The 20265-nt window shown below is 36.4% G+C and overlaps 1 protein-coding gene across 1 annotated transcript in view; it reads right to left on the reverse strand.

Annotated features, from left to right (window-relative positions):
• The window catches only part of LOC150104035 (hemicentin-1-like), a 594473-nt gene that overhangs the window by 533913 nt on the left and 40295 nt on the right, over positions 1 to 20265 (reverse strand). Inside the window, exons 2-3 of the mRNA XM_090396386.1 lie at positions 5879 to 6108; positions 2830 to 2952 (exon numbers count right to left, since the gene is read on the reverse strand). Of these exons, the coding sequence (XP_090252512.1) occupies positions 2830 to 2952; positions 5879 to 6108 (353 nt within the window). The remainder of the gene's footprint in view (positions 1 to 2829; positions 2953 to 5878; positions 6109 to 20265) is intronic.

Raw genomic sequence — 20265 nt, forward strand, 5'->3', positions numbered from 1 at the left:
AATTAATAAACAAAATGCCTTTAGTATCCCAAAACACTGATGCCATGACCTTTCCTGCTGATGAAACCGACTTTGATTTCTTTGGTGCTGAACAACTGGCTTCTGTCCACTGTTTTGACTGCTGTTTGGATTCTGGTGGGTAATGGTAAATCCAAGTCTTATCCATAGTAATAAATCTACACACAAAATCAGTGCTGCGCTTGCTGTGGGCAAGTGCAGCACCCATCTTGCGCAAAGCTTTTTCATGCAAAATATATCCTACACGTTCTTTTGAAATGCCTATAGTCTCAGCAATTTCAAGCAATACTGGATTCTCAATACTTCAATATTTCTCAATACTGGAAGAGGTGAAGGATTTAGACTGAAAAACTCGAAAATTAATGACACTGCACCATGCCCTCAATCCCCAGTGACAGTGACAGGCTCTACCTATCATGCAAAATTGGAGGCAGAGGATTATTACACGTAAAGAGTTGTTGAAGAAGAAAATCAAAATCTGAATGATGATGATATGCAGCAAACAACAGAAAAATTTATAACTGAGGTAAGGAAAGAGGGTTAAACCAATAGAAACAAAATTGGAGTACAACACCAACTAAGTAAAAATGAGAAATGAAAGATGGAAAAATAAGGCATTGCTTGGAAAGTGCCTTCACAGCAAAGAGAACAGAGGTGACAGCAACTTGACCTGGCAATGGTTGAGAAATGGAGCACTAAAGAAAGGAACAGAGTCAATGATTTTTGCAGCACAAGAACAGGCCATTAAAACCAATGTTATGAAGATAAAAATACAAAAAATTCAAGAAGACAGTAAATGCAGACTGTGCAAAGAGAAGGAATAAATGGTAGACCACATTATAAGTGGGTACAGCAAAATTGCAAAAATTGAACTGTAAAAGGCACGATAATGTAGCTAAGATAATTCACTGGCATTTATGTAAAAAGTACAAGTTTAAAGTATCTAAAGACTAATGGAAGCATAAAGTTGACCAAAAAGTAATTGAAAAGTGACAGAGGAGAAGGATACACAGTAATATACGTGGATTTTGCAAAAGCTTTTGATAGAGTACCTCATGATAAGTTGACAGTCAAACTAGAGCAGATGGGGTTGGATATTAGATTAGTGCATTGGATTGGAGACTGGCTATCTGATAGGTATCAACAAGTTGTGTATGGGGGTGCAATATCCAGGAAAAGGAAAGTCACTAGTGGAGTGCCTCAGGGATCTGTTTTAGGGCCATTACTATTTAACTTGTATATTAATGATATTGACGAAGATTTGGATGGAGATATTCAGTTGTTTGCAGATGATGCAAAGTTGGGACGAACCATAAAGAGTAGTGAAGATGTTGTGGCCTTGCAAGAAGACTTGAATAAATTGAGTGATTGGGCAAGCAAATGGGGATGTGAGTTCAATGTTGCAAAATGTAAGGTTTTAAAATTTGGAAAACAAAGATGGGATGCAGAATTTATGCTTGGTGAGAATATATTGTTGGAAGTAGAGGAAATAAGAGATCTGGGAGTGATAGTGGATAAGGATCTAAAATTTAGGGGACACATCGCCAAAATTGTGAAGACAACACAAAGACTTCTGGGAATGATGACGAGGACACTGACGTGTAGAAGTAGGGAGATTCTTGTTCCATTGTATAAGGCGTTGATTAGACCACACATGGACTATTGTGCCCAGATTTGGTCACCTGGTTTTCAGAAGGATGAAGAGATGTTGAAAAGGATCCAAAGGCGACTGACTAAGGTAGTTTCTGACCTCTGGAATGTCGAGTATGAGGAAAGATTGAAAAGATGTAATTTGCAGAGTCTAGTGGAGAGAAGGAAGAGGGGAGATATGATAGAGACCTACAAGTTGGTAAGGGGCTGTTATAGGATCAATGGTGGAGAAGTTCTACAGAGAATAGTGGGAGATCAGGGGAGAACCAGAGGTCATCCCTGGAAACAGTATAAAGAGGGTGTGAGTAGGGGAGTGAGAGGCAGGTTTTTTTCGTGCAGAGTTGTGAATGATTGGAAAGCCTTGCCTGAGAGTGTGGTGTCTGCTAGGAGTTTGAATGTGTTTAAGACCCGGTATGATGAGATGTGTGTGAGATAAAAGGACCTCCTAGATGAGTCTTTGACTCCATGAGGTCTTGTTTAATAATAATAATAATAATAAAAATGAAAAAGCTAAAATATTCTGGAATTTCAAAATCCAGACTGACAAAAGCCTAGAATATAATACACTCGATATAACAGTGGTCAAAAAAAGTGAAAACAAGGGTGTTCGGTTTATCAAAATATCCGTACCAGGAGATAGCCAAATTGATGACGAAAAAGAAACTGAAAAAATTACAAAGTATCATGAGTTGGAAGTCTAAGTTGAACGAATTTGACAAAAGAAAACAAAAGTTGTTCCCATAGAATACAACCAGACTTTTACTTAAAGCTGAGGAAGCAAATCAAGCTTGGATGAATATTATATATATATATATGCACACATAATAAGTAAATAGAATTTTAATCAACTCAATAAAACTACATGACAAAAATTCAAACAGTTTGTTAATGGTAATTTTGCCTTGATGTACTGATTTCTTCAGTGACATTATACTTTAGTTGATAAAAAATTGGAACAACACTAGTAACATTTGCTAGAAAAGCAACTTGAGAGCTTACACAATGGTATTAAGAATAATTTTATCCAAACCATTTTTCTATTAATAAACACTCTTCCTCTATTCAACAAACAGTGCAAATTTAATGTAAACTTGATAGAGCATTGAAAGATATACTCATTCTGGAATAGTGTTACAAATCTAATCATATGTTCTTACATACCTCATGCACATCAGACTTTTCTAAATGAAACAACTGACCAGAACTGGTAGAAGCAATTTGTTCATATGACTGGTAACCTGGATGTGAATGATTTCCACAATCTCCCGTAAGTACAAAAACCACCTAGAAAATATATTTCTAATATAAACATAACAAGATTCCAAAAGAAAAAATTTCCATATTTCTAAACATGGAGAGTTAATTTCTAGCCTACCACATAAGATTACATGAAGTTATAATATGAAATAACCAACATAATGCAAGATGAGTGGACCTATACAACAATTCTTATGATGGCTTTGATTAAGATAGTGTTGTAATAACAATAATAAAACATAATTCTATAATACAAACATCCATGCCTAAGCAAGATTCAAAACAGAAGATTTAGTGAGAAAATGACAGCTTTTACAAGTTTGCAAAAACCTGTCACTCTCTCACTAAGGTTTTTGTAAGTAATTACATGTGTTAATTACTTAAGAAGCCTAACTAATTAAGATCTACTAACTATGACAAAGGATTTTTACCTTGTTACCTTACAAAAAATCTCCATTGCATTAGTATTCCAAAGTTGGGACAATGATTGGTAAGCTAAAACAGTGGCTGTTAATGCCAGACTTGCTTTGTTTATTTAATAATAAATTTAGTTTAATCCTTTATCCAAGTGTGAGCAAACAAAGTTTGTGCCTGAAAGTATCTTCAGGACTGGGGTAAGGTGGTACAACACCAGGACAACTCGTTGCAAAGGTGGAGAAAGCTACCAACACTCTTATCTCAGTATCTCCTATAATGCAAAACACATCTCCTTGCAGATATGTCTAATGTTATGCATTAAAGGAAAGGCCACTACCCAGACTAGTTTCGACCTTTATTGAGGTCTCTTCAGTCCTGAAGAGACCTCAAGACCCGAGTCCTGAAGATACTTTCAGGCGCAAGCTTTGTTTGCTCACACTTGGATAAAGGATTAAACTAAATTTATTATACTCTAACCAAGTGAAAAATAAACTTTCAACATCTTTCTCTAAATCCAGAGTAATTTATTAAAAAAAAAAGGGGGGTGGCACACCATTTGGCAACCCCTATAGGTGGAGATGACCTGCTAATGCTTCTGCCTGGTATCTCCACTTGGGCCTGACTCCCACTGAAGAGACTTCAATAAAGGTCAAAACTAGTCTGGGTAGTGGCCCTTCCTTTAATGCATAACATTAGACATATCCACAAGGAGATGTGGTTTGCATTATAGGAGATACTGAGATAGGAGTGTTGGTAGCTTGCTCCACCTTTGCAATGTATTGTCCTGGTGTTGTACCACCTTATCCCAGTCCTGAAGATACTTTCAGGTGCAAACTTTGTTTGCGCACACTTGGATAAAGGATTAAACTAAATTTATTATACTCTAACCAAGTGAAAAATAAACTTTCAACACTTTGTTTATTTAAGTTGCTTCACTCCAATAAGCAAGGATGTGATTTCTCACCATACAATAAAGATCATCTATAATCTAAAATCTAAAAATATTCTTGCTGCAGTGAGGTTTAAATCAACAGCCTATAAGCACAAACCAAAGGCATAACAGCTGAATCAGTCAGTGATGGCTGAGTCACATGCTCAGCTACTTTGAATATGACATCAGCTAATACAACAGCTAAAAAGGCCTTACAGAGATACCCTTGAATCTTAGATGAGATTAAAACCCAGATCTTTCAAGCTGAAGGGCAAATGTCACATCGTATTTCTGATTGTGCATAGAAGCATCTAGATTCTCTCTGATAGTAAGTATGGGTAAGTTATGCTTGCCATTTACTTGTACTTTATGACACAGTGATAACAATCTGCTAGGGATAGAGCACATAATCTTAGACGTTGCAATATTCATATGCATTGAATATTGCAAAGTAAGAGAGAGAAAGATTATATGGATGTCAGATTGGTCAGATAGATATGAGATTGTTTGTTTGAATGATAACAGTAATTTATGTATTTTTGTTTAGGTAGGTTGGTAAGAGCTGCCGCTGATCAGCTGCAACTCTTATGATTGTATCAGACCCCCCCCCCACCCTTCCTCATATTGGAAACCCTCATCCACAGACAGTCAACTCAACTACCTATTGGCTTCGGTTGGGAGTTCTTGGACCTGGTCCTACATAACTGTAGGACTAGATCTCCTGTATCTCTCCTATTTCTTCATCTTTGTTACTGAGGTGTGACTGTATGCGTGTGGCTAACACAAGTGTATTATCCCTGATGATGCCAATTTGACTTCAGCAAAATACAGGATAGTACGTAAATAAGTTTATTTATTAACCAATGTGTTGTCAATTTCCTTAAAAAATATATGATGCCTTAGAATCAATGTATAAACACTAGGAAAAGATATATTGCTGGCTGTTATAATAATAATAATGAAATGTCCACCAACACCTCAGTACCAAAACCTAGAACTGCAAATGTATGAGTAAGCTAATTATATTTCTTTTCTCTAATATATAGCTATTTAAATTGAGGAAACATTTATCTGATAAAAAATAGCCATGTATCCTCTCCCTCTCACCAAAAAAAAACATATTCTCATGTTTCTTTTTTTTTTTTAAGTCTCTGAAGAACAAACAGAATCAGAAAAAAAAAAAAAAGCTTCAACTTCAGCGTGTGAGAAGCACGATAATGGCTCTGCTCACAATAGTTATAACCTATAACAACAAATAGAGATCGTTCTTTTTTTTTCTTTTTTTAATCCAAAATGGCATGTAGAGTTTATTTTATTCATATTCATCAGGATGTTTATTTTCTTTGTTTATGAACATTTTGTTTACTGTATATAAATGAAAATACTTCTTGAGGCTCTTTTTAAATTTTAAAACTCTTTAACTTGAAAGCATACAAAACTATTTTAGACTTCTGCAACCAAAATTAAATGTGTAACAATTCCCACATTTACTGCATCTGTAAACAATGAACTGTTTTTTATTTTTTTTTTGTTTGTTTGTTTTTGTTTTCTGATTAGAATTATTCTGTTTTTAAATATCTGACAAGCATACAGATGAAAAAGTACCTGACTTTCCTTCCTTTGGATAAGCTTAAGCACTTCTTGCAGCAGATAATGATCTTTTGCACTAGCATCAGTAAATACATAAATATATGAATTTGGGAGACATACTTCTAGTGCCAACTTGATGGCTCCAATGCTCATTTCAGGACAGTCTCCTCCACCTTGAACATATAGCTCCTGGAGATGGCGCTGAAATGTATTTTGGTCAGTAGTTACTGTAACTGGTCCAATATCTGAAGTAAAAGAAAATAACAATTTAGATTTTCTAATTATATAAGTAATAACTTTTATAAATAAGGACAAAAACAGAGAGTCAATCTCTGATGGATCAGAGATGGGCTCTCTAAACGATACCAGCAAGTTCTGTATGATGGAACAGTGTCTCAAAAAAGGAGGGTAACCAGTAGCATGCCCCAGGGTTCTGTTCTTGAGCCCCTGCTGTTTAACTTGTTTGTAAACAATATATCATGTGGACTGACTGGGGATCTTCAGTCCATGTAGCACTGCTGATGTTAATTCCCTTCAGGAAGATTAGAATAGACTTTTTTACTTGGACAGAAGAGTGGGGTTACAGTTTTAATATCAATAAGTGGAAGATGTTGCATTTTGGAGTGCAGAAATATAAAGCTCTATACTATATCGATGGTGCCATGCATCAGGAAGTGGATGAAATTAGAGATTTGGGAGTGATGGTTGACAGTAAACTGAAGTTTAGGCGACATATTGCTAGTATTGCAAAGGCTGCACATTGTAGTACTGCTATGATAAGAAGTACTCTAACATGCAAGGATAAGAAAGTGGTTGTACACTGTATAAGGCACACCACATTTGTACTATTGTGCTCAGATCTGGTCACCTGGTTTTCAATGCAACATGGAGACATTGGAGAGGGTCCAGAGACAAGTGACTAAGACAATATAGGGACTTTGGAATGCTGGCAATGGAGAGAAGTTGAAGAAATGTAGATTGCAGAGTTTGGTGGACAGGAGGAAGAGAGATGATATGATAAAGACATTTAAGTTAGTAAGAGGATTTTATCAGATTAATCCAGAGGGGATTATAAAAAGAGTGGAAGGTGAGAGGGGAAGAACCAGATGTCATTCCTGGAAGTTATGTAAAAGTGTGGTGAAGACAGGTGTGTGAGGAGTAGATTTTTTTACATGGAGAGTTGTTAGTGAATGGAACGCATTACCAGAATGTGTTGTTAATGCAAGGAGCGTTAAAGATTTTAAGATTCCATATGATAAATATGTTGTCAGTTGAATGAACCTCCCATGATGAGTCTGCCAACTCCATGGAGAGTGTAATAATAATAATAATAATAATAATAATAATACAATAATAAACTGAATTTGCAAATTTTAACAGGTCTTAAAAGAGTCGAGAGACTTATCAGAAAGAGATCATATTAACATTTCTCCCACTCTGTAACTTAAACTCACTCACAGCCTACTCATGTATTACAACACTCGATACCAAAGCATTCAACTAATTCACCAACCACTGTGTTAAAAATCAACTCCCATACTCTCCTGCTCTCACCATGATACAACTTTCAGGAATGACCTGTCATCTCCATCTACTCTGGATTAATCTATTAAAATCCCCTTGCTAACTTAAATGTTTCCGAAATAGCATTTCTCCACTGCCTATCCCTATCCACTAGGATCTATAAACCATAACCCTCAAAACTCCTCTTATAATCAATATTCTGCTTACTGCTTAATTACTCATCCCAGAAACCTCACCAGGATCCATAAACAATTTTTTTATGGATCCTGGTTTAAGGAACCTCCTTATCCCTATATTATCTATACAAATCCTGCAATGGGAGTCCTAGTTGTCCTTTCTTTTAGGGTTACACGGTGATCAGCATTCATTTTAAAAATTTTAATGAATTTACAACCGTGTTAAAAAACTTTTTTTTTATTATCTCGACGTTTCGATCTTCACATCAAGATCATCATCTGGAGCATACATAAATATACAGGACAAGCTAAGTTACATCATTAACTGTAAGCTAGAGAAACGATGATTTGATCACATGATATTCTACTGGTATGACCTCTGGTGAAAAAAAAAAAAAATTACATCAAGCTAAATTCTATTTTACAATGACAGGAATAAACATTCATTTCGATGATTTTCTTTCAGAAACAATTGGTGTCCTATTTTTAGTATTACAATTCTTATTTTTGATTTACAATACTCGATTTTCTACAGTCCTGTTTACAGTTGTTCTTAGTGAGGAAGGTCGAATATATACCTTCCATATGTTTGGGATTTTTAGACCATCATTGTTGTTCAGATTGGGGTGGTTGATAATAATCTCACATGCTTCCTTGAATTTCCGTTCATACCATGTTTTAGTGTGATGTAGACAGCTAGTGGTTTTCCATCAATTCTGTGTAAGATATTCAGGGCATGATCAGAAAGGCCAGCTTCACCGTAATTATTATATTTAATGTGTCGTTTATGTTCTTTTTGTCTAATTGGAATTCTGCGTCCTGTTTCTCCTATACATGGTATGTTGCAAGTACAATAAATCCGGTATACTCCAGGGTGGGCTATTGGAGGGAGTGGGTCTTTGGATGAGTTGAGTAAGCTTTTTAATTTTGCAGGAGGTTTAAAGGTGGCTTTGAGGTTGTACTTTTGTAGTACTATTATCAGACAAAATAAACAGAGTACTACAAAAGTACAACCTCAAAGCCACCTTTAAACCTCCTGCAAAATTAAAAAGCTTACTCAACTCATCCAAAGACCCACTCCCTCCAATAGCCCACCCTGGAGTATACCGGATTTATTGTACTTGCAACATACCATATATAGGAGAAACAGGACGCAGAATTCCAATTAGACAAAAAGAACATAAATGACACATTAAATATAATAATTACGGTGAAGCTGGCCTTTCTGATCATGCCCTGAATATCTTACACAGAATTGATGGAAAACCACTAGCTGTCTACATCACACTAAAACATGGTATGAACGGAAATTCAAGGAAGCATGTGAGATTATTATCAACCACCCCAATCTGAACAACAATGATGGTCTAAAAATCCCAAACATATGGAAGGTATATATTCGACCTTCCTCACTAAGAACTACTGTAAACAGGACTGTAGAAAATCCAGTATTGTAAATCAAAAATAAGAATTGTAACACTAAAAATAGGACACCAATTGTTTCTGAAAGAAAATCATCTAAATGAATGTTTATTCCTGTCATTGTAAAACAGAATTTACTTGATGTAAATTTTTTTTTTCCACCAGAGGTCACACCAGTAGAATAACATGTGATCAAATCATTGTTTCTCTAGCTTACAGTTAATGATGTAAGTCAGCTTGTCCTGTATATTTATGTACACTCTAGATGATGATCTTGATGTGAAGATCGAAATGTCACGATAATAAAAAAAAAAATGTTTTTTAACACGGTTGTAAATTCCATAAAATTTTTAAAATGAATGGAGTCCTAAGACTATTACACTTTTTTTTATATAATCTTTGTCAAGTAGCTTTATTTTATCCTCCTACATGTTTCGCCAATCTTTTTCTATTGGCATCCTCAGGGAATACAAACTAGTAAGCTAAAATGAAGGTTACAGACTAGGTTATAACTGATGGTTCTAATTCATACAAAAAATTGGTATTGTGCATGACGATGTGCGTGTCTCGTTAACGTGATTTATTCGTTATAGTTCATGACGTAATTGTTATGAAAGTTCATTTCTTTGAAGTTTAATGATCTGATAAAAGTTTTCCAAATTTCTGGTAAAATTAGACCTTGATTCTTGTTTAGGTTTTCAGTTTTACGGGCGACTGTAGCTGCTTCTTTAAAGGTTCTTGAATGGTAGTTATCTTCTATGTATGTCATAAGGCTCTTATCCAACTCAATGTGATGGTTAGTAGAGGCAAAGTGGCATGAAAGGCCTGAAATGTCTTGTCTGTTATTTCTGACATATCCTATGTGTTCTTTCTTTCTCGTTTCAAAGCTTCTAGAGGTCTGACCTACGTAACTAATACCACATGAGCAAGGTATATTATATACTCCAGAGTACTTGTAGAATGAATGAGGATCTTTTGGTGATCTTAAAAATGATAAAAAAAGTGTAATAGTCTTATGAATAATTGTCAAGAAAAAATTCAACATAATGAATGGAATCCTAGTTGATTATCCCTTGTTCCTGCATCTCATTCACTTCCTGAAACACAGCTCCACCAATTCCATGCTAATAAAATTTCTAAATTCCTTTGTGAAACATGCATTTCAGTTAGAAATGAGATAGTTTGAATAAAATTATTTGGCCATGAAGTTTTGTTTCTGTTATCTGTTAAGATACACTAAAAATAAATAGTTCACTATATGTTCTGACAAATATTGATTAATCAGTGTTTCAAAATATAGATCTATTGTTGTAGTGCTGGATTTTTGTTGTTATCGTTTAAATACTTAGAGACCGTTTGTAATATCTGTTTCGGTATCTTTAACTGCATCTTCATACAAATATATGACTCCAAATACAATGTTGTGGTGCATATTTGACATATTTGAGTCATAGTCCTGCTTTCTATGATTATTATTATTATTATTATTATTCAGGCCTCCATGGAGTCAAAAGCCTCATCGTGGGAATACAAAGTCCTTCCTAGGAAATACAAAGCCTATCATACCACTCCTTGAACTCATTGACAGTTCGTTCTCTTACCACTCTATCAGGCAATCATTCTATGGTTCAAGCATCCTCTATCCAAAGGAACAACTCCTCACCATTGCTCACAGCTTTCAGGGATGATCATCGCTGACAAGGGGATGGCCCTTGTCATCGCTCCTTCCCACTGATCCACCAAACAAAAGAACTCCCTAGTGTCAAACCTATAACTACCTCTATCACCTCTCCTTCTTCTATCTACTAAACTCTGCAGTCCACATTCCCTCAGGCGATCCTCATAACCAACATTGTATAGTCCTGAAACAATCTTTGTTATCTGCCTCTGTACCCTTTCCACAGTTACTTTATGCCTTTCAAATCCTGGGGACCAAATTTGACCCTGATCAGACCAAACTAAGTGTGGTCTGATCGGGGTCATACAATGGAACAATAACACTTTTATCAATGCAGGTCACTGTCCTTCTCAGTATTGCAGCAATCCTCTGAATTATCTTCACCATGTTTGCAATATGTTCCCTGAATTTCAGTTTTCTATCAATCATCACCTCCAGATCTTTGTCTCTAATACTTCCTCCAGTACAGCTCATCCAATCGAATATGCAGCCTGCCATCAATGGATCCCAAACTTCAAGAGTATACTATTACACTTTTTTATATAATCTGTCAAGTAGCTTTATTTTATCCTCCTACATGTTTCGCCAATCTTTTTCTATTGGCATCCTCAGGGAGTACAAACTAGTAAGCTAAAATGAAAGTTACAGACTAGGTTATAACTGATAGTTCTAATTCATACAAAAAAATTGGTATTGTGCGTGACAATGTGCGTGTCTTGTTAACGTGATTTATTCATTATGGCTCATGACGTAATTGTTATGAAAGTTCATTTCTTTGATGTTTAATGATCTGATAAAAGTTTTCTAAATTTCTGGTAAAATTAGACCTTGATTCTTGTTTAGGTTTTCAGTTTTACGGGCGACTGTAGCTGCTTCTTTAAAGGTTCTTGAATGGTAGTTATCTTCTATGTATGGCATAAGGCTCTTATCCCACTCAATGTGATGGTTAGTAGAGGCAAAGTGGCATGAAAGGCCCAAAATGTCTTGTCTGTTATTTCTGACATATCCTATGTGTTCTTTCTTTCTCGTTTCAAAGCTTCTAGAGGTCTGACCTACGTAACTAATACCACATGAGCAAGGTATATTATATACTCCAGAATACTTGTAGAATGGGTGAGGATCTTTCGGTGATCTTAAAAATTTCCGAATAGTGTTGATTGGTTTGAATGCCACTCTGATCTTATGTGGTTTTAAAAGGTTAGCTAATTTTTTGGAAAGGTTGCTGACAAAAGGAATCGTAATTGTACTGATGTATTGGACGTCATCACGTTGTCGATGTGGTATATCAGTAAAGAGAATCTTGTTATAGAGTCTTTTTGGGTAACCATTTAAAGAAAGTTCTCTGGATATTGTGGTTAATTCCGTTAGTAGGTCATCCTTGTCTGTCATATACTGTATAGCTCTTTTCTTGAGACTATGGATAATGCTAAGTTTCTGAGCTATGTGATGAGCTGAGTTGAAATGGAGGTAACGTCCAGTATTTGTAGGTTTTCTGTATACAGATAGGTTGATACTATTATTGGATTGTTTCTTTATTAAAATGTCAAGGAATGGCAGTTTTTTATCTCTTTCCATTTCTAATGTGAATTTGATGGTATTGTGGAAACTATTGATTTGGTTGAGGTAAATCATTAGTTCTTCTTTCGTATGATCCCAAATGATAAAGATGTCATCTACATATCTGTACCAAATTTTCGGTTTTGGAATGATCTGGGTTAAGATTTTTTTCTCTAGATCTTCCATGAATAAGTCAGCACAAGGAGGTGAGAGGGGGCTACCCATAGCTAATCCAGTGAGTTGTTTGTAGATCGTTTTTTGCCAAATAAAATAGAAGTTAAACAGTGATTGAACAAAGTAGTGATGTTTCTTGGGAACAAGTTGTTTAAGATGTTGATGACTTCAACCACTGGAATGTTAGTAAACAGAGATGTAATGTCCAGGCTTGCTAGTATATCCTCTTCAAAAATAGGGATGTTTTTTATTTTATCTATAAAATGTTTTGAGTTTTTAATATAAGTATCCGAGACGTGAATGTGTTGTTGTAAAATCTTCGCAAGATACTTGGACAGTTGGTAATATCAGATCATTAAACATCAAAGAAATGAACTTTCATGAGCCATAACGAATAAATCACGTTAACGAGACACGCACATTGTCATGCACAATACCAATTTTTTTGTATGAATTAGAACCATTAGTTATAACCTAGTCTGTAACCTTCATTTTAGCTTACTAGTTTGTATTCCCTGAGGATGCCAATAGAAAAAGATTGGCGAAACATGTAGGAGGATAAAATAAAGCTACTTGACAAAGATTATATAAAAAAGTGTAATAGTCTTATGAATAATTGTCAAGAAAAAATTCAACATAATTCAAGAGTATACATTTTGCTGCATTAAACTGACACCCTGATTGATTTGCCGATTTGCCTAGTTTATTCAAATCCCCTTACAATGCTGCCACATCTGCACTATTACTAATAACCCTTCCCCACTTCAGATCATCTACAACTGAATATCCCCCTGCAAACCAATGACAATGTCATTGATATAAAGGTTAAAGAATACAGGTCTCAGTACTGAGCCACTTGTAACCTTCTGCTTCGTTGATATTGTCCCACCATACAGACAGCTAATCCTGAATCCAGTTGACTAACCTGACATCTAACCCTATGTGCTGCAACTTAAATATCAGCTTATCTTGTAGCACCTGTCAAATGGCTTTGAAAAATCCCAAAAAAATGGCAGTATATGCCTTTTCCTCATCAACTGCTCTTGTCACTTTATTAGAAAAGGCAATGATATTACTAAAGCAAGAGCACCCCTTAACATTACCCTCATCAGCCCAATGCTGTATATAGTCCCTCACTAATTTCTCCAACATCCTAACAACTACTGATGAAATATAAACTGACCTATAATTAGACACTTTCAGTCTGCTACCACCTTCATGCAATGGCACTATCTTACCTTCCATCCATTCCTTGGGTACCTTTCCCATAGCCAAACTTTCGTTGAAAAGTCAGGTCAGTGGAGCTGTCATTCTTTTAGCACATTCTCTCAAAACCAGTGGCGAAATACCATTCAGTTCCACAGCTTTACACATCCAGAGTACTCAGTATTTGGAACACATTCTCCTCTTGCACCTCTAGTATTAAAACTTACTTCTTCAGGATGAAACACTCCAATAAAGTGTTCATTGAACAATTCCACTATGTCCTCTGCATCAGTCACTCTATTCCCCTTTTTATCCCACAATGTCATTCTTCCACAATCATTTCTCCTCCTACTGGCCACTTAGCCAAAAAATTCCGTAGGGTTTTCTTTAGATCTTGGAGCCAATCTCTTCTCATATTCCAGTTTCACCTTCCTTACCATATTAGTCACTCTCCTGGCCTGAGTCTTATATTCTTTATGTATCTGCTCTTCACCTGTCTCCTTATATCTCTTCCATAACCTCTTTTTCACCTGCAGTTCCTGTTTAATATTGTTTGTCATCCACTTTACACCAAATTGTGTCCTCTTCTTCACTCATATGGAATACAGCTTACTATTGCTGCTAACAAATATTCCTTCACAATTTACCAAGCACCAATGAAATCATGGCCTTCCAATTCAAGCCTCCATGGAACTACCCCCAGTTGATATCTAAGACAATTATAATCGCCCACATTATTAGTCCACATACATTTGTTATATCCCTTTTACTGCACCATTGTTGTGTTGTTACCTCTCTAGTTTGGTTTTCCCCCTTTTTTTTTTTTATGGCTCTTGGTTATTTTGTTATCTTATAATATCCTAATTTAATTTCATATCTTAAGAGGTTATGTGTACCAGAAATTAGCTCCTGACAAATATTTAAGAATCAACTGCGCCAGCCAGAAACCCGTTTCTGATATTAAGACTTAAGCTACTAATTGCATCAACAATTTAATTGAGGTAAGAGATCACGTGGTATGCAGTCGTGGCTCCCCATTTTCTCGCTCTTTATACAACATCCCCTATTTATACAGGTCCGAACTTTTCTAAGCGGCAATTCAGTCTCAAGCACAAGAACTCACAAGTTTTAGTTTAAAAGAATACATTTATTTAAGCAAAAGGTCATACACTAAAATCATGTCTCAATAATATAAAGATAAACTCATGCATAAATATTCACACTCCTAAAGTAGAATCACTCAAGTATTCTAAGTTTAAAAATCTCTCTTATATATTTCTTATCACACAAGCTTGTGTAATCTTATGCCAAGAGCATTAGTTAATCACCCTTGTTTCTGTATCTCGCATTCGGATTAAGTGATACTCTCGTGGCATATGCAACTCTTGAATATTACAACTTTAAGTAAATGCGCATATAAATTCACTCAATTAACATTTAGTATCTTAGTCAGAGAACTAAAATTCCATCCTGTAAAATCTACATAAGCTATAGGCTCAAAGTAAAGAACAGGGCCTTCACACACTATCACATACACTAAGTCATTTGATATCTGTCCTGCTATAATGTCTCTCTTACACAAAGGATTAAATTAGCACAGGAAGGTCTTATCACAGATGATTAGTCCAAAACGGATCACTTAGATGGCTTGAGCAAGGCTATGCTCAAAGTTCTCTCTCACCTTTCGTGTATTCTCTCTCTCATGTATTATTACCTCCTCTTCCTCATGTATTATTATCTCCTCTTCCTCATGTATTATTATCTCCTCTCCCTCATGTATTATGTGACTTGTTATACATAAAATAAAAGTTGTGCACCTTACCGGCTATTTCCTTGGTGAAATCGGTTCCTTAACTTCAATCCCTGGTTTTCTTCGGACGTGGCAAGATTCCCCTTGTCACTCTGCTGTCTTTTACTTTCTTTTCTCCTCGAAGGATCTCCTTCACCATCCTCACATTAGTAACAGATTTACCAATGGCTCTGTCTGCTGGTCTGCCGATGTTCTGTCGGACTTCTTGTGCATATCGGATCCCACAGCAACGGGGAAAGTTGCTGGATACCGAGGACAAGCTTCCTCAGCCCTCATGGCCTTTAAACAGGAACACAGGAAAATACAGGAACACAAGAGAGCGTTTAAACAGCACGCAGCTCCTTATATTTCATCTGCGAGTGCCCTCTCTCTCTGCTTTCATCACCTACTTAGCTATCCCTGATTCGTCATGTATGGTATTGTTATGTATGGTATTCGTCAGGTATTGATGATGTTAAAGATACCAAGTAATTTTAAACCTGGTTTTACTCCATTTTTTCCCAAGTAAGCAAACAGACAAAATGTCAAGTTTGCGCCTGCAATATATGCAAGACTAGCTGATCCCACAGGTAGTGCAAGACCAAGGCAACTTGTGGTAGACGTGCACGAGTTGCCTTGGTCTTGCACTACCTGTGGGATCAGCTAGTCTTGCATATATTGCAGGCGCAAACTTGACATTTTGTCTGTTTGCTTACTTGGGAAAAAATGGAGTAAAACCAGGTTTAAAATTACTTGGTATCTTTAACATAACTATACCCAAGTTAAAAATACTTTCTACAGGTATTGATGATGTCACATTCTTTTCTCCATGCCTCTCCTGAACTGTTGCGGTTGAGGTTACCAGATGGCTATACGGTTTTTCTGCTGTGTCACTGTGGACTCTTACGTAGTGATTTGACCTTCCATTGATTGGTTAATATGCGATTCTGATTTCTCTAACATAATTTTCCCATACTAGGCATAAATTTAGAATACATTTTGGACTACTTTATAACAATTTTACTAATTAAATTGATACACTTTCTTTGATAATAATTCATTTATTATTTCTTTACCCCTGCTCTTGAGAGTATAAGCATGTTTTTATCGTAAGTCAATTTCTTCTCATGTTGGGAAGTAAATAAATGGCTGACTGATAGTGGGCCGTTATTTCCAACACAACACGTTCCTTTCTCTTGGATACTCCTGCATGTCTAATCATCTTCCAACTCAAATCCACATGGTCACTCTCTCTCTCTCTCTCTCTCTCTCTCTCTCTCTCTTCAGCTGGGGGTAGAGAGATGTCATCTCAGTTATAATCAGCTCTTCTGATACTCTGACTAAATCCAAAACTCTTGAACCTCTTGTTTCCTATATTACAAATGCCTAAGACATTTGTCCCTCGAAAATTCTAGAAATTCCATTCCCTTATTACTACATGCATTTTCCTCTTCCCAATTTATACTGCTGCCGTTAAAATCTCCCATAACAATCATTCTTCTTGGTGAAATTCCACTTGCCAAGCTCAACTGCCTAAACATCTCCTTCTCCTCATCCTTTGTGCTCCTTAGCTTGTAGCAACACCCCACTAAATATCCTGTCTTGCCCACCTCTACCTCGCACCATATGCTTTCAAAACCATTAGTGTTAGTGCCTTCCAAAGCCTCCACTCTTAAAGGACATAAATCATCACTTATCATAAGCAGTACTCCACCACCGTGTTTTCCCTTCCTATCTTGCCGAAAAACGATGTACCATTCTACTTCTATTCCTGTTATTATATCATCTTCTGTCATTCACGTTTCATATAAGAATAATCTTTGGACAGGCTGATGCTATCAGTGCTACTAATTCATCTCCTTTATTCCAGATACTCCTGGCATCAGTATAAAGCATAAAAATGTCATGTTTCTATACCGATCATTATCTCCTCCAGATTCCACTGGACTCAGCATTACCTGATGTCATTCCCCTTCTCCCAAGCACCCACACCCACAAGAGGCCATCCTGCTACCATCCACCCTGGGAATGCTAGTTTCCCTTCATTGACACGCCAACTCATTCAGAAAACAGCAATCGCTCTACATATTTCACCAGAATCATTTCATTTAATCTCTTATGGCAAAGGTTACAAGTAATTTAGGAAAACTGTTACTAAGAAACGTAACATAAATCTTGTTTTTATTCTTCGAAGACGCTAAGAAACAATTAACAATAATTGAGAATGTGAGAACAGAAATGTAACTTAGACAGGAAATGGGGGGGGGGGGGGGAGAGAGCCAGGGAGGTCAGAAAGTATAAGGAGAGTTTATTCTGGAAGCAATAATGAATGCATAGAGAGGTGCAGTTGTGAAGAATCATAGATGAAACACTGGAATGGGTAGGATTGGTTATACAGCAAGAAATGAATTGCTTTTCATTTCTTAAAAATTCTTGAAATAAGGGAAAAATAGTGGAATCAGTTTGGAAGCAGTATGATGTGAGGTGGAGGTTGAATATGGTGAGATATTCAGTCTGGTGTTGTTATAGGGTAGAGAATGTAAAGAGTGAAGATAAAGCAATGTATAGGCAAATTGGTTTAGTGAACAAGAGAAGGGTGATCATTATTAGTGATTTAAATTATGGCAATATTGGTTGGAATGAAGAGATAGCATCTAGAATTAAGGAGAATGAATTTCATTACTTCTTAAGGGACAGCTATCTTGGGCAGTATGTAATGAAGGGAACACAAGAATTGAAAATCTTAGATGCCTAATCAGATCATCAATGGATGTGATTGTGAATGGAATACCTAATCTTCTCTCAGTTTGCAAGAGTAACCATGAAGTGATCACATAGGTTGTAACCAGTCATATGAGAACTATTATGAAGAAGGATGTGGAACTACAGGACTGGTGATTATGAAAAGCTTATAAGACAACTGGGAGATATAGCATAGAAAGAGGAGTTGAGAGGAAAGGAGACAGATGCTGTTCAGGCATTGATCAAGAGTTATTTAACAGCAGCCAATGTGTGACTGCGTTCTGCAGATGAAAAGGATAAATAAGATAGGAGTAAATTGAATGAATGAAGGGACTGAGCATGAAATCTGGAAGAAGAATGCACTCTGGAGATAACACACACAATAAACATTGGTAATAATCAATTGCATGAGGATTACAAAGAGCAGGCCAGGAAGATAACTCATTGATAAAAGCGGTAAAAGTGAAGCATGAACAGAAATTAGAAAATCAAGCTAATAAAAATCTAAGTGGGTTCTTTGATATGTGGCAAGTATAAGAAAGAATGCTGGATGATGATAATGATGATGATGATGATGATAGTTAATAACAGTGGTATATTGGTAACTGATGCAGTGGAAGTATCCAGTGAACAGTTTATAGGATAATCCTCATAAATTTAATATCATGAGAAGCTGGAGTGTAGCGGGTATGGTGGAGGAGGGAATGATAATGAGTGAGCAGGAGGTATATAAGGAATGAAGTAAACTTGATATTAATAAGCAATAAGATTTCACAATGTATCACTGTGCCTTGAAGGAATGTTCCAGGGAATTAATAGCATCCTTGGCATGCTTATTTAACATGAATCATGCAACAGGGCAAGTACCAAAAGAGTGAAAAGTTAGAAAAATTATTCCACTTTACAAAAATGGAATAAAACTGATGTCAGAAATTATAGGCCAATCTGTGTTGTTGTTGTTAAGAGGGACACTTGAGAGGTAGGATTTAGAACTTAACAAACCATGATCATAATGGGTTTATTAAGGGGAGGTCGAGTTTTAGCAATATCCTTATGTACTACAATGACATGACAAATTCACTGGATAACAGAGATGCATATACAGTGATATTAGTGATATACTTGGATTTTTCAAAGGAGATGAGCACTAGGTTGTAGTCTGAATTGTCTGGGGGGGGGGGCTCTACATTCGCTGTATATTTGGAAGAGTCATTGGTCAGAAAGAGATCTAGGGTATTTGGAGAGCAGTTCTGGGTTATCAGTTATTCTGGTTGGCATCTGAACTATTTGTGTAAGGTCATTAGTGATGACAAATGTTTCAGCATCTACTGCCTGCAAGATCTGTACAACTGGAGGAGGAAGGCCAGTTGTGGACATTAAAAATCTCCTAGGAGGATGAGTTCGCTGTTGGGAAAGTAGGATTGGGGAAAGTCAATTTTTAAGGAGAGGAAATTAAAGAGCTCAGAGTGGTGTTTGCCTTTGGGGAGAGATAAAGACAGCATATGAATCTGACTGAGTTGGGAAGAGATATTTTCATCCAGAGATGATCAAAGTTGGGCAATTCTAGGTTGAGTGCTCTTTGGCAAGGTATGTTGGAGCAGATGTATGCACAGATGCCCCCCCCCACTTTGGGTCATTTCTTATGGCTGTCAGTTGGTGGCCACACCTCATATAATTTAAAAATGGGATGTTGGGTATTATAAAATGGTTAGTATTTCATAGTGGGCCTGTAGTGTGTGTGTGTGTGTGTGCGTGCAGGCATGCACTGGTGTCAAGAAACTTGTTTATTGAATGAGGAGATGATCAGATGTGGCTTTGCAAGAAGATTTCAATAGACTATGTGAGTGCGAAGGTGAGTGTACGCAGTAGTTATTAATGTTGCAAAGTATTTAATTTGATATGCAAGATTGTGATGCAAGTATGCAACAAATGGGGAAATTTTGAAGTGGGTGGAAGAAATAAGAGTTTTGGGAGTGGTAGTAGATAGAAACTTGAAGTTTAAGGGTCACACTGCTAAAATTGTAAGAACATCACAATAGACTATGGCAATGATGAGGAGGACACTGACATGCAGAAGTTTTTTAAGATGAGAATATCCAGAGGGGGGGGAAGAGAGAGAGAGAGAGAGAGAGAG

Source organism: Typopeltis vanoorti, chromosome 8 (assembly GCF_054136105.1).
Source record: "Typopeltis vanoorti isolate ZY-2024b chromosome 8, IOZ_Tvanoo_1.0, whole genome shotgun sequence".
Classification (NCBI taxonomy): domain Eukaryota; kingdom Metazoa; phylum Arthropoda; class Arachnida; order Uropygi; family Thelyphonidae; genus Typopeltis; species Typopeltis vanoorti.